Source organism: Hesperophylax consimilis, chromosome 28, assembly GCF_061612785.1.
Source record: "Hesperophylax consimilis isolate HC1 chromosome 28, BYU_Hcon_1.0, whole genome shotgun sequence".
Classification (NCBI taxonomy): domain Eukaryota; kingdom Metazoa; phylum Arthropoda; class Insecta; order Trichoptera; family Limnephilidae; genus Hesperophylax; species Hesperophylax consimilis.
Window position 1 is genome coordinate 15593776 of NC_142863.1, and position 16514 is coordinate 15610289.

Below are 16514 nucleotides of genomic sequence, written 5' to 3' on the forward strand. Positions count from 1 at the left end.
TTGACAAATAAAATACACGAATAAAGGCTTTAGAATCTACCATTTAAACCACATTTAAAAAAGTGTGATTGTCGGTTAAATATAAACATAAACGCAAGTCACTCACAAGAAAGATACTGAGAGTATCTTTCACTTAGGAATGAAAATATTACAGAAAGGCAAAAGGCATTTTTTACTACCTTTATTACCTTTCGACTCGTAGGCCCCAGACAGGTCAATAAAATTGATAATCTATCCAAGAAAAAAACGTCGATGTATGAAAGTGTTTCATCAATTTCACAAGAAGTAAGGAAAAATTGAGGTTAATTTAGGCACACGAACACGCCCACAACACATTCTTATCGGTGTATTTCTTCAGTGATCCACCGTTAATTATACTTTCTGAAGTGTTATTAAAACGCAATTAGACATGTGATTTCGGATTGAAAAATACCGGTATCAAATTGTGGGCATACAAAAAACGTATAGAATTATAATTCTTTTCAGCTATATTTGTACACCTTTGGAAGAACGACCACAAAAACTTGGTTTCGGATTACAAATATAACAAGGGGAGAGTCTATTGTGTTGGATTTCATACTAACGGGCGTGTATATAAGAATAATTATTACATTTATTAGCTATATTGTATGAAAAAGGAAACCAAAAAAAGATTAAATGCGGTGATGTATTTTTAGTACCAGTACAAAATAGTTTTCGACACTTTTGTTAAGTTTTGAAAATTCAAATGACTTATTACACCCAACAAAAAAACATAACGATTTGTAATTTTTATTATAATGCAATGGATATTTCAGAGTGCCTAAGCTAGTGATGTAAATTTTAAGACTGACACCCCCAATGATCAGTGGCTGAGGTGGCAACACGTCGGGTTCCTACTCAGTCGGCGTGTGTTCAATTATTCCTCAGCTGACCAAATTGTCCACCACAACACCATTTTTGAAAAAAAACAGGTCGTATTGTTTTTTAAATAAGAAAGGAATATGTGAAATGGAAGTTTAGGTAATAACTGGTTATTTAGATCTGATAACAAAACATAGCTAAAGCCATTTCAAGGATTTTGGAACATTCTGAATGATAGTCTTTTCTTTTGGACTGCAAATTTAAGTGTGTCATAATATCATAAAATATCGATTAGGTATCTAGACAATTTAATTCTAGTTCAGCGTTTGATCGTACAATGTTTAATATATTTGTGCCTCTCTAGTACCTACATGTTGATCTAAATAACATAAAATCACCGCGTAGGTACTCGATACAGTACCTAATTTAAAACACACGTGAACACCTGGCAACACTATCTCACATTCCAATTTTAAAATTCAAATAGCTCCGTAATGGCGTACATAGAATAATATCAAAGACGGCGCGCAGTTTTGTATTCAAATACCCAAGGTGACGCCGATGTTATTATTTCATTATTATTTCTTGAAAATAAAGATGGCGAATTTAATAACGTTTATTATTGATATTGGATCGTATTGATAATGTATTGAATCTGTGCAAAATGGACGTCAATCTATTTAGATTTTTAATGATATCTGGTAGACAAGAGATGGATTTTTAAATTTGTTTGTACAATAAAGAGTCTATTGTCGGTTACACTGAAGAGATATCAGTAGAAGTGTACGGTGGGGAGTCTGTGTCCTCGAAGTAAACGCAATTTTTCCTTAGTTCCGTTGAAATTGGTCAAAAAAATTAAAATATGTTTATCTTTATAATAGACAATATTTTTATGCCATCTGTCAGGGGAAAATGTCAATTAGGTAGATGTTTTAAATAAATTATACTTATTGGTTTAGATAAAATATCAAAACTATGATAAAAAATAAGAACATATAATAAATCAGGCCCATGAAAAAAATATTTAAGACAAAATAGCTTTAAAGCCAAATATATACGAGTATAAATGGATACAAACAAAATAGCTTCAAGGCAATAATACATATATACAAGTATAAATGTATGAAAACAAAATAGCTTATAGGCAAAATATATACGAGCATAAATGGATAAAAACAAAATATCTTCAAGGCAAATTGTAAATTAGTATAAATGGATAAAGACAAAATAGCTTAAAGGCAAAATATATACAAAATATATACAGGGTGTATCGGCACTAACCCGACAAACTTTAACCAGCTATTCCTTAGCACATTTGGAGTAAAAAATGTTACGGGCACTTCGTACTACGGGCTGTCCGGTAGCATTTTTTTTTCAATTAAAAACAAAAAAAAATAAAATTTCCACACTACATCACTGTCATTGGCATTGCGTTTCGTGTTCAACAGCTGTTATAAGCAAGTATGTCAAAAAGCGTCTTCGCTCTTTCGCACACACTAAATAATAATAGTTAAAAATGAGACGAATGGTGCCGTGCCATTTCGTTGTGATTGTAAGTGTGCGCCAATATAGGTACACACGTGCATTATTCAACGGAATTCGAATAAAATATTTGCCAGATGGGTTTTCAAACTTTGACAAAGGATAAAACAGTGGTGACATGTGGTGAAAATATGAATAGTAAATTTTTTATTAAAAAAAAACGTTACCGGACAGCAAAGTGCACATAAGATTTTTTACTCCAAATATGCTAAGGAATAGCTGGTTAAAGTTTGTCGGGTACGTGCCGATACACCCTGTATAGATAAAAACAAAATTGCTTTAAGGCAAATTGTATTTTAGTATAAATGGATAAAGATAAAATAGTTTTATAAAAATAATCAGCCCAGCTATGAAATAATCCAGAGACAAAATGGTTAAACATAAAAATGAATTAGTCCAGAGACAAAATAGCCCAAAAGAAAATACAGAAAAGCCTCAAAATAATGATAGCTTTATGAAAGATTCATCAAATACAAAGAGGTTTATGACGAATTACAATATGGCTTCAGACGAAAGAACTCAAAATATTATTTTTCTAAATATCAAAATCTTTTACTAAGCAAGATTCAGAACTATTTTTAAATGTGTAGGTTGATTTAACATAGCGATACATGGATCCGTGGACTGGACTGAAGTGGGTACCTACTCTAAGGTCAATCTATTTTGGCCAAAAAAACTGTTCATGTGCTGGCAATTGTCTGCTTTACGATCATCAGAGAATAATGAACGTTTTTTTCAGACGTTGAATAATGTAATTTCAAGAATGAGAGAAGGAGAGTGGATCACACTTACGTTGAATTTATTGTGGATTACTTTAATCTAGATTAGCAAGGTTTAGTTGGAAGTATATGGAAAATATATGAAAATATCATCGGATTACATCATTTGTTGTGGTAAAGAAACTGAAGTCACCCATTGATAGACAACCTAAAGAGAGCTGCCCGATGGATTGAAGAATCCTTAAAATTAACTGAATAGCCAATCACTTAAAGTGTGTTGCATTGTGATTTGAAAAAAAATGTTACATCGTCAATTTACAAAGGATCTTTCGTATTTGTCATCAATTTACATAGGACCTTTCGTATTTGTCATCAATTTACAAAGACCTCTCGAATATATCATCAATTTACACAAGACCTCTCGAATTTATCATCAATTTACCCTAGACCTTTTGAATTTATCATCAATTTACACAAGATTTTTCGAATTTATCATCAATTTACACAAGACCTCTCGAATTTATCATCAATTTACACAAGACCTTTAGAATTAAGCGTCAATTTACATAAGACCTTTCTAATTTATCGTCAATTTACTTAAGACCTTTCGAATTTATCTTCAATTTACCTAAGACCTTTCGAATTTTTCATCAATGTACACCAAGCCCCTCGAATTTATCATCAATTCATACAAGACCTCTCGAATTTATCATCAATTTACACTAGACCTTTTGAATTTATCATCAATTTGCACAAGACCTTTCGAATTTATCGTCAATTTACATAAAACCTTTTGAATCTTAGGCAGGCCAGGCAAGACCCAGAAATTGTTTGTCTGCACAAAAAATAATTTCAATATTTGATCAATCACATAAAACTTCTGTTGGTATTTTTATTGAAATTTAAAGTGTAAACTGGATACCAAAAAGCTTATAAAAAAGAAGAAATCAATTTGGAGAGTTTTCGTATTTAGATTTTTTCATTTCAGAATAGATTTTTCGCAAAACGGACATCACTAATAATTCCGTCCATAGCATGAGATCTCCGAAGTAATTGACAATTACGATTAGATGTTTTTTACATCCCTACGGTACTCTTTACAATTTCAAGTTGGATTTCATATTAATATTTGCAATATAAATGTATATTACATACACAATATTTTATTATACATACTTCTATGGTGTACAAAAAACGTGGTTTAGTATCAAGACTCCGTAGTAAGCGTTCAAATAGAAGAAAAAGATGGTTTGAAAGCAAGATCAGGTACTTGGCTTGCAATACAACATCTTAGTATGAACTAATGATACAAATTATAACAGCTGTAGTCAGACTGATAGAACCTAAGCGAAAGCCAAATACTAAGTTTAGTGATCGCGCTTTCGGAGTATCTGGGCCGAAGGCTTGGAATAAACTCCCTCCGGAACTAAGATCCATAACAAGTCCAATAGAATTCAAGTATAAACTAAAAACTTACTTTTTTAAGCTGTCATACCCTTAAATTAAATATATCATTCCTGAAACAAAGTCCAGTTATATTCAATTTCCCAATTATGTCCTAAATCCTGTATCTAAATTTCGCTAATAAATAATTAGATAATGTTAATTAAGTGTTGATCTCAAGTGACCTACCAGGTAAGTATTGTACTGTATATTATCTCCATAAATAGTTAGTAATAACATTGATCACTGTAGAAATGTATTATAAATTTGTACAGCGCCCTTGAGGTGATTTTGCACAGAAACGGCGCTATACAAGTTATACAATTATTATTATTATTATTTAAAGATACAGAATTTATAAGCGTTCAAAAAGAAGATTGCTGAAGATGGTTTGAAAGGGAGATATGTAAATACGTATGTTAGAGGGAGTAACTAATATTAACTCTTGACAGGCCAAGATGCCAAACAAAACGTCTGTAACCAAGTGGGTCTTCCGACGACCCCATGCATTTTTCTATCTTATGGGATTTTAAACTAAAGAAATCCTTAGTCCTTAGAAATATTTAGTCAATTATTAATGGTAACTTATGTATTTGCGCAGAAATAACGTAAAATACTAAAATGATATGTCAAGTATTTAAGCTAATATAATAAGGATAGTAATTTTGGGTACTACCTACTCCCCCACTTGGCTGCGGGATAGTTAAAAAAAGTCAAGCGAAAATTGTGAAAATATGTAATAAAATACGTCTCGTTTAAAATAGAGCAAAAATCTTTCGGCTAAATGCCCATGTTGCATTTAATGAAACACTGAGATATTTTTCATACCAATAACATGTTTTTTCTTTTGTTGTAATTATATTTACTATAGTCATATATTTACCTATTAAAAATACAAATAACTTTGTTTACATCACTTTTATTTATTTACACCTTACTCGTACATGTTTCGTGAACGATGTTCACATCATCAGGATTAAATGTACACTAAGATCTAATCCTGATGATGCGAACATCGTTCACGAAACGTGTTGAAGTTGTATATAAATAAAAGTGACGTAAACAAAGTAATTGGTATATTTAATAAATAAATAATGAAATAACAAATTCATAAGCTTAATAAATATTTTTTCTTAGAATTTTTTTTTATCATTTCGGCTTCACAAATGTATAGATTTTATCATAAAAAACAACATATTATATATTTTTTTAAGGAACTTAAAATATTCAAGATAAATATGTTATAAACAATGGACTTACTTTTTAATAGGGGCAGATCTGACATAAAACCAGTGTTGTCGTCCAATCCAGCATTCTGAAATAAAATCAGAACTTATATATATTAGAAGAACATTTATTAAATTGTTAATATATAGAGTTAGAAGTTAGTACAGCTGCTAAACAAACTTATCTCTAATTCGTAAACAAGAGGGACAAATGAATATCCATTGGTTTTTCTTTTAACAATACCAACGGTAAAATGTTCAGAGATATGATTGTCACGTCGTTAAATTTTTCACATTGATAATATTCGATATCAATATAAAACTAGTAGTTCTGTGAACAGTACCACGCGCCTTAAAATATATGTCTTTAATTGTATAATAAAATTATTATCAAAACCAAAATTTCCTGTGAAATGATAAGATTTGTAAGTAGGTACCAAATTAAATATCTGCCTTTAAATTACAAAACTTAAATATTTTAGGTTACATTTTTAAAATATCAAATAAGGAATTGTACAATTTGTCTATTCTATCATGCAGAGGTAGGTACCACAATACTGAAAAAAAATGGAAGTATTTCATATTTGAAGAAATATTCTTTACTTTACCATTAAATCTGCTTAGATATTGCAACGGAACGTACAAACAAATTCAAAGACCGACAAAATGCCAAACGGTCTAGATTTTTTATTTTTTTAAATTGCTTTTACCCCAAACGTGTTCTAGCCCTTGGAGGTGATTGTGGAGTTTGTAAGTGTAGGTAAAATTTAGAAGTAATTACAAGTAGGTACCTACATTATTGATATATCTAAAATACGCTAAAGCCACAAAATACAAGATGTAAATTATTTTAATTCAGAGGTAAATACTTAAAAAACAAGACTGCGCTACCCTTAGTCAAATAAAATATAAAAAAATACAAATCTACAGTTTTATTCCGAGGTTGATGGAAATTTGCACACTTGACCTTCAAAACTGTCCAAGTCTGATTAAGAAAAACTCTGTGTGAAGCCCGAGCAACGACGGGGAGTTCAGCTAGTATTCAATAAAGTTTAAAAAATTCCACCCACTCTTCTTAAAAATCTTAAATTCTCCACAAAATAACAATTCAAAACAAAATCCAATCATAGCACAACTTATATCCCCCCCAGATATAATATGTCCGAACGTGAAACATGAAAGGAATCCAATATTAATTCCCATCTAGTAATATATATATCTCAGATGGCTGCTGGAAAATGATTCTTAAGTTTATTAAATTCCTTTAAGTGAACAACCCACCCCGTTTTACCAATACCATTCTCGTATCGTCGGCTGGCTTGATAATAGGATGATGGTATGGCCATCGGAAAAAAGTAATATTTTTAATAAGCTGGCAACTTGAACGTTCGTAAAATGAACACAATGGTATGCCTGTTCATAAAATAATATCCACTAAGGAAATCGGTGGAAGTACTTCAATTTTTTTCATTTTCATTAAATAAAGGTTTACAAAACTAAAATAATTTAAATTTTTCATAATGGGATCAAATGACGAACTACTGAAAAGCGAAAATATCGTTTTTAAATTATTTTTGGAGCTACAATATCTACGCACGATAGCACAGATAATTACCCCATACCCAAATAGCACAGTTAATTTTATTTTTAATACAATCATTGCGTTCCGAAAAGGTAATCTCACAATTTGTGGATTTCTTCTAATTCCACCATTATTATGGAAAAATATTGATCGTGCAATGATGGAGGAAAAGATCTACCATCAAATTGAACACGTAAAAACGTTCAATGTATTAAATTTCAACATTTTTTTTCAAACTCTTTAAGGAACACATCAATATGACTGCATCAACAGTATTGTGAACAGCCCTAAGCATTTCGCTACGTTTTATGGAGTACCACAGGGATCAAATTTAGGACCTTTACTATTCTAAATTCAATTATTTTTAATATTAGCTCCATACAGGAGATCACGAGTTACGAGGGAGATTATTTTTTTTCAGGGCCTGTCATCCTTGGGGATGCTGTATAGAGAGGGTAGGGTATGTTAAAAAATATATATTTTACTTGTCCGTCATCAACTGCGTTCTGCAGCGCCTGGTGTAGGGAGAGGGGGTCATGATGCTCGTGGTGCGGGATCCTTCCACCACCCCCACCCCCACCGCCTCCTCCGTCGCCGAAACCGCGACCTCTATCGCCCCCGTAGGAGAAGCCAGAGTTGTGGAGCTGAAAGAAGAAGATACAATAAAGAACACATTTAAATTATGGAACAAAATACAAGTATTATAAGAGAGATTAAAGAATTTTAAGACGAAATTAGAAATTCTAGCCAATTTTTGATAATATTTAACATCACGAGCTTAAAAGATACATCCAGTATCGCCGCGGTGGATAGCCACAATTCAGAATTGAAACGTTGCTTGAGGTCGTTTTAGCATTGTTTGATGACTAAATGTGAAAAGCTTGATACATTCAAACCTTTCTCTTTCCCTCCCCACTATCACATCATCTAAATGTAAAGTTATATTATTTATTATATTTAATTTTCTCATTCTTAGAATCGCTACAATAACATACACAAATGATCGGAAAGAATATTCGTAGAGATAAAAATCATTTATATTAGCTTAGTGGTAGTTAAGGAAATATCAAGTTAATTTGAAAGCTTTCTAACAGCGTTCCGTATAGATTGAATGACGACACAGTGTATTGCCCCGGGGCTTGTTTGACCCCAAATTCCTCATATTTCAGCCCCTCTCAACTCTCGCAAGGGGAGAAGGAAATTCCTCCAAAAGGGGGAGAGAGGGGATGCTTTCATCTCTCTATTTGGGGAAAAAACTTTTTATACTCGTTTGAGATTTATAATCCAATATTTTCAAAGAGATTAATAACGAAATGACAGCTTGGTCAATATTCTTACATCGATGTTTCGCAGACATACAAAATGTAACATTATCATAAAATGGCTAATACGCCTCAATTTGTTTTATTTTTTCACATTCGATCGTCGTTTCTAGGCCCGTTTCAGCTTTTGAACAAATTGTTATCATAAAAGAACAGCTACTATTATGCTTGTCGTGTCGTTACAATTTTATAGAAAACTGAAACTCACCTTCACGAAGAAAACTTACTGATATAAAATATAACTTTTTTTTTAATCTGTTAAAAACGGACTGCATGCCGTAAACGAATAAAGGAACACGTGTTCATATAAATCGTTATATTTTCATATTTCTTCATTATATTAACAGGGCAGAAGTAGATGCATGAATACGTGTTTATTATTATTATTTAATCCTGAAACCTCGTATTATTGACGTGATTTGAAGAATCTGCACCCCTAGCCCCACCCTTTAAATATACAATTTATCTACGATCATAGCTCATCTGCCCCCTAAATAACATAGTTAACATCTTGCAGCATCTAAGTACTGCCACATACCACAGCGTGCATTAGAATCTTGTGGTAATATTTTAAATCGATTCAGCACAATTTTCAATAACTTGAAGTTAGCCCAGCTTCTTCCGTATAACAACTATATTTCAAATTGAATTTTTGAAAAATAAGGAGCAATTATTATTTTTTGTCGGCCTCTTTGGTTGAGTGTTTACGATCTTTGGCTACGAATCTGACTGTCGCGGGTTCAAATCCCGGCATACGCAAATATTTTTTTATTATTAATTAGTATATTCACATATATAGTATATTTGCGGCAAGTTCCAGAGATGTTCCGGCAGATACCACTATTCAGAATCTTAACGTTTGAATAGGCTTTAGCCATGTTTAGTGACAGTATTTGAATAGCCAGATACTTCCTCACGTTCCTCTTTCCCATCTATTTCCCCTCCTCACTACTTTCAGCTTCACAATATATCCTCATTCTGGAAGCCATAGTCTCACTGGCTCCAGACGGTTGGAATCCTTATGCGGTGTTAGAATTAAAAATAAAATATAGGACCAACATTTGCGGCACGTTCCAGAGTATTAGATACTTTCAGTATCACCCTGGTTAAAGACCACTATTCAAGATAGTATCGTTGCTTAAAATGACTTTAGCCATGTTTTGGTTTTGGTTATCAGATCTGAATAGCCAGGTAATTCCCCACCTTACTCTTCCACTCCCCAATACCTCTAACCTTACAACGTATCCCGATTGAGGATGCCATAGTCTTACTGGATCAGTTGGGACTTTTGGAGAGTAAAAGTAAGGTTAAATTGAGCTTATTCAGTAACAACACACTTTTCCATCAATTTATCTCATGCATGCAAACCAGATATATTATAATTTAGAATCGCGATTTACTAGAATTCCCTCGCATATCTCAAATATTAATAAATAACCCCAAAATGCCGAGATGCGCTAATAATGCCAACTATTTCCCAAGAAACTACTCTTGGGCCAGTGGCGCGGCAGGGAGGGTACACCCCGGGAACATAGTTTGCCCGGGGACCCGTATATCCCGGGGCCGTGTCCCGAGGAAACGTGTTTCTCTCTATCCCGGGGAGAATATTATTATTAAAGATATTTAGAACAGACCGCATCGTCGGAAATCTTACGAGAAGAGAAGCGAGGGAAATTATTACAGATCTTGCGGTTCCAAGTTTTAAAGCTATGCAGTCTTGATGGCGTCACGAAGGAGGAGATTACGACATAACTCAATAATTTAATCTGTCAATAATTTACTACAGCCCTCAATAGAAGATTAGTTTTTCGAATTCTACTAAATTCACCGTACTTATAATCTCCCTTTCAAACTATCTTATTACATTTTTTGAACGCTTGCTACAGAGCCCACAATAATGCCAATAATGCCAATAATTCAGCTTTTTTTTAAAAATTATTTTGAGCAGTGCAATGGAATGCAATTTTCACCTATACTCGTAGGAAACTGGTTTTTACTAGGATCTGGGCGTGAAGGTTTTTAAATTTTTTTTTTTTAAACTTTAAACTACAGGGTCTTCAAATAAGAGGTGTTATTTTGATATTCAATCGTAAAAGATCAATGGTTTCGTTGATTGTGTGGCACGTAGCGCCGTCTCGTTGGAAGTAAACGTTGTCCAAATCAATACCATCCAATTTCGGCTATGAAAAATCATTAATCATCTCTCTCGCAATCCATTCACCGTAACTGTTGCTCCAGCCTCATTTTCGAAAAAGTAAGGTCCAATGACTCCGCTGGACCATAAACCGCACCAACGTTGAGAATAGAGAGGCTTTTCAACAATAACTCTTAGATTTTCCGAGCCCCAGATGCGACAATTTTGCTTGTTGACGAAGCCACCGAGGTGGAAATGGGCCTCATCACTCACGATGATTTGCATTTGATTCACTCAAGTGAACTTTAATAATTTCAATGCGTTGTTGAACCGTGTATCGTTCCATTTTTATCAATGGCGTAGTTTCTACTTGTCAAATGTCAAAAAATGATAGCTTCAAAAGCAACACCTACCAAAATAAAGGACTATTCAAAATAACACCCCTTATTGGAAAACCCTGTAGAATTGAAATATTGCGAATCAGAAATAACACTCCAATGGTGAGCTCGAACGCCTTGCTATTTTGAAAACAAAATCGATCCGGAATTTCAGTCAATGCAACATTATTTTTAGCTCGCAACTGATTAATTTGTTATGATATAAGAACTCACCACATGGTTCTGTAGTTCGGCGTCTCTGTGATTCCTGTGCAGGAGTTGGTCCTGTGAGGGACGCAGCGAAGCCAGCTGTGAGTAGTGGTGCTGGAGGGAACCGGCGTGGTGCAGGGGTCCCAGGGCCTGTCCGTAGGGGTCTGCAGACAGGTACTCGAGGGGGCCATGGTTTTGCTAAGGGTGGTCAAAGATAATAATTAGCATTTTTGGTTTCATATGATGTCTAACTTTAATTTTGTGAAAAAGATGTCCCCTATAGTAATAAAAAGGATTCGCACTATGCATCATACCTAGATTTAAACGACTTAAAAAAATATGTTTCTTTTAAGGAAATTTACCTCTCAAAAGAAATTTAAATAGTTGTTCTACTGATATTTGGCGCTTTTGGCTTATGAATTTGACACGCGGAGAAAAATGAGCATTAATAATTTCTTAAGGCGATGCACTACGTCGTGTAATATTTTAAATTGAGCCGCTATCAATAACAACCCTTACGTAGATGGCGATAAGGTTTAAATTTCCGCTTAACACCATCCGCCTGTTTTGATTTATGCAAGAAAAAAACATGGCCAAAAAGTGCCTTTTATTTTATTTTGTGGATGTTCAGGCATAAATATTTAATTATTTTTCGATGATTTTATAAATAACATAATTTTACAAATTATACAATAAAATCATAACCGAAAACGGGTCCGTAAGTAGGAGTTTTTGAACTTTAAAGCAATTTTCATAGGCACTTACATTATTTTTTTCTGGGCTTATAAAAAGACTTATCTAAAAAATACTCGATCAAAGGCCAAGATGTATTCTACTCGAAGTATTTAATTAAAGCATCTGAAACATTTCTAGGCCACCAAATTTTCAAACCAAAAACACATGATTTTGCATTACTATGTATGGCATCGCCTTAAGAATCTCTTCAAATTATTGGTAATCCAGTTAAAAATATATAGAATATATCGGAGCAAGTGTTCATGCACCTGCATTTGCCTTGTTAATATGTAATGGCGAAATACGAAAATTTTAGGATTTTTATGAAGACGTGTTCCGACATGATAATCAATTCGTATTTTACTAAAAGTTTATCTGACAAAACTTATTAATTCATTCGTTAAGGGCCTGCAATCCTGTTTCTAACCGGATTACCAATAATTTGAAGAGATTGTTAATAAATTAGCATTACATAATTTTTTCGTCCTGACCGTGCGTCGCACGTCTAAACGAAGGAATTAAAAAAAATTACACAACTGCGTTTATTTCATCTTTGGAGATGCTGTGTGGAGGATATTTTTAAGGAAAGGAAGGAGAGGGAAGGGAGAAAGTTCTGGGAAGGAAAAAGTTATGAGGGATGGGTAAAAATCTAGGGATCAGTGTGTCCAGGAAAGACGGACTTATGAATGAAAATGAAGGCAGACCAGTTGGAGAAGTCAAAGGGTCTCCCCAAACCAGCCTCTCCCGATCTGGCACGCTACGCCGCTGGTGGGCAGGCGTTTCCTGAACACACCTCGCCCAATGAACCCGGGCACCCCTGCTAATTCACCAAACGTAGCTAAACACTCGAGGTGACCTATGTGGTAGAGGTGTTGGTTATCCACTAAATAATAAATTACCAAATGAAAGCATTTTAGTTGGTTTGTTAGTTTACCTGCGGGGGACTCTGCGCCGGCGCGTGGTGGAAGGGCGGCGGGAAGTAGGGCGGCTGGAAGTCGCTGGCCGAGGGCGGGGGCGCCTGGTGGTGGGGGGGCGCCGCCCCACCCCCGCGGCCCCCCCCGTGGGAGTGCGCGGACGGGTAGGCGCTAACGCCGCCGTGCCCAGTCAGCCGCTCCTGCAACAAAATACACGACAATCAGATGATATCAAATAAAAATACACAACAATCAGATGATGTCAAATAAAAATACAAAACAATCAGATGATGTCAAATAAAAATACACAACAATCAGATGATGTCAAATAAAAATACACAACAATCAGATGATGTCAAATAAAAATACACAACAGTCAGATGATGTCAAATAAAAATACACAACAATCAGATGATGTCAAATAAAAATATACAACAATCAGATGATGACAAATAAAAATACACAACAATCAGATGATGTCAAATAAAAATACACAACAATCAGATGATGTCAAATAAAAATAAACAACAGTCAGATCATGTCATATAAAAACACACTGTGTAATGATGAACTTCGCGAATATTGGCCAGATTTCATTATTTAATTTTTTTATTATAAGACACCTAACAAGATTTCCTTTCTGTACAGTGTAAAGATAGGGGAACTACATTGTCATCCGGTCCTACAGAAAAGTCCGCATTTATATATTTATTTATTTATTAACGGACATCGTCCAAATTACAAAATAATAACACGAATACAGTAAAATGAAAAATACAGGAGTAGACAAAGGTACATGAAAGCAAAGACATAAGGCAGATATAAGAAAATAAAGTGATAAGTCGAATCAAGTCAAGACTACACCGTGGGTCAGGACCATGTCAGGACCACAGGACACTTATAATATTCCGTCACTTGTTTAGCGACCGGCAAAAATCATTCAGACTTATCCCAAAAAGTTAAGGTTTTGACTTGAGTTGACCAGTCTACACATTCTGGACAATGGTGAATAATATCCCTAATTTGTCGAATGATGGTTGAGGAACAGCAGTTCATTATTTCTGAGTCTGTGCGAGGGGATATTGAAGGGAATGAGTTGCAGTAGAGTAGGTGAATCAAAAATACCATTTATAATTTTGAAGAAGCAAATGAGGTATATATATATGTCCATCTTCTAAGGATAACCCCCAGCAACGCTGGACAACGATCTGATCTGGACAACGTTTACTTTCAACAAGACGGCGCTACGTGCCACACAAGCAAAGAAACCATTGATCTTTTACGGGAAAAGTTTCCGGACCGTGTTATCTCTCGAAGAGGTGATAACAATTGGCCACCGAGATCTTGTGATTTAACACCTTGCGACTTCTTCCTTTTAAGCCACGCGAAAGAGAAGGTTTACGCCAACAGCCCAGCTTCGATTCAAGACCTCAAAGATGGAATTCGTGAGGCTATCGAGGACATAAGGCAGCCACTTTGCGATTTGGTTATGGAAAATTTCATGAAAAGGATATGGTCCTGTAGGCGTGGTCGTGGTGGTCATTTGACTGATGTTATTTTTCACTATTAACGGCATACCTTCCTCTTTATAATGAAATAAACATTTGATCATTCATATTAAAAAATGGCAATTTTCTTTGAGTATCAAAATAACACCTCTTATTGGAAAACCCTATATAATGATAAAATTAAAAAAAATAGATTTTAGATTTCTTATAGTTCAGATCTTAGAATATTCGTAGGAATGTAGGTACCCTGCAGTTTGAAACAAAAAAATCTACTTTTCGACTTCGACAGCTAACAACATTGATGTCTGACGAAAGTGACCCATAAAGTTAATTTATAATCGCAATTCCCCAATTTTTTTTTTAAAATCTGTTTCACTATTTTTATTTTTGAGTTGTTCTCGACAGACGGAGCGATGTTCACAGCAAAAACATTTGTCAGATTATTGTAGCAATACATAATTTTTTTTCACTTTCATTTTGATAAAAGCATTACGACAACTCGTCGCGGATGACTAGATCTGACAATCAAATTATCCTGTCAATCCACCGGCTATGAATAAATAAATAATAACGGTGTTTCTGTTCGACATTAAAATAAAATAATTAATCGAGCAATATGTTGTTTTTTTAGACGGGCAACATTGCTGTACGCGTTATAATTTTGAATTACAATTCAGGTGCGAATTCGGGTTTGCTCATAAAAGTTTTAAAACTCAATTTAATCAAATTTTCTAAATAAAACCTTTGAACAAGGCATCTAACTCTTATAGCAGGTTGTTTCACAGAATTTAAACAGTTAATCGAAGTTCAACATTGATTTTCAGGTTCTATGAAGGTTGTATCCAAGTTCTGTTATTATATCATCATTAGTAGTTGCTTCACAAAACTGAAATAATAACAGAACTTGAATAAAACCTACACAGAACTTGAAAATCATCTTTGAAAATTTATGGTTTAAATTCTGTGAAACCAACTGTCCTAATTAGTCACTGGGATGATTGTATTATTATTAAATTACTAGCACGGACTTATAGGATTTCTGAAGCGAGAAGAAGAGTATTAAAATAATATTAGGATCATTGCCTTTCAAAAGACAATCATAAATTTGCCTTGCGAATGAACAAAATTAATACATTTTTCAAAATTTTCAAGTATAGAATTATTAATTAATAAAATAATTTTGGTACATATTTTAAAGTTTTTCTGAATCAATCTCACAAACAGTTTCAATTTTGAAAAAATAAAAGCATATATTAGTTCTGGAAGTAATTGAATCAGAGTTACACAGAGACACAACCGAAATAATGATTTTTAATAATAAAATTAATCTTTTTAAATCACGACCAACGAAAAAGCACATAACTACCTGTATTGTATTTTACCAGGCGATATTTTTTATTCTGTATTTGAAAAAAAAAGTTTTGCATAGGTAAACACAATTTCTATAATTGAATTTAGGCAATGCAAGTTTCACAAAGCCCAGTTCTGACCTGTAAACAAATTGATTTCAATGTAGTGTTGTGACTTGATCAACTGATTCGATTGATTGAATCGGAATGAGTTCGATACTAAGACAACTTGAGGATGATTTCAGATTGATCTCTTCGATTAGATCTGTCCGAGAAGTATTGATGGAACGGTAAATTATGCTAATCCAACGGAGAACAAGAAATGTTATGTACTCTCAGTGTTTACATTTGGATTAACTAGATTGTTACCTACCTTCTTCGCAATGTAATGTACCTAATTATAAATTTAATTGACAATGGAATTGACATTGACACAAAATGTAAAAAAACACCCCGAGGAGGACTTTTGTAGAAGCTGTGTCGTGGGACCAAATGTAGGTCTATTTAGGATGTCACCCTTGCGAAATAATTGGTTGAAATTGAAAGGTTGCTTAAGCTGCGTTTACACCAAAGTCTTCCACTAAGTTTTCCACAAGTTGCGGCAATTTGT

General features: G+C 33.9%; 1 protein-coding gene across 1 annotated transcript in view; it reads right to left on the bottom strand.

Moving 5' to 3' along the window:
* The window catches only part of TfAP-2 (transcription factor AP-2), a 116890-nt gene that overhangs the window by 25523 nt on the left and 74853 nt on the right, over positions 1-16514 (bottom strand). Inside the window, exons 2-5 of the mRNA XM_089648980.1 lie at positions 13068-13247; positions 11423-11596; positions 7841-7999; positions 5808-5862 (exon numbers count right to left, since the gene is read on the bottom strand). Coding sequence (XP_089505106.1) covers positions 5808-5862; positions 7841-7999; positions 11423-11596; positions 13068-13247 — 568 coding nt within the window. The remainder of the gene's footprint in view (positions 1-5807; positions 5863-7840; positions 8000-11422; positions 11597-13067; positions 13248-16514) is intronic.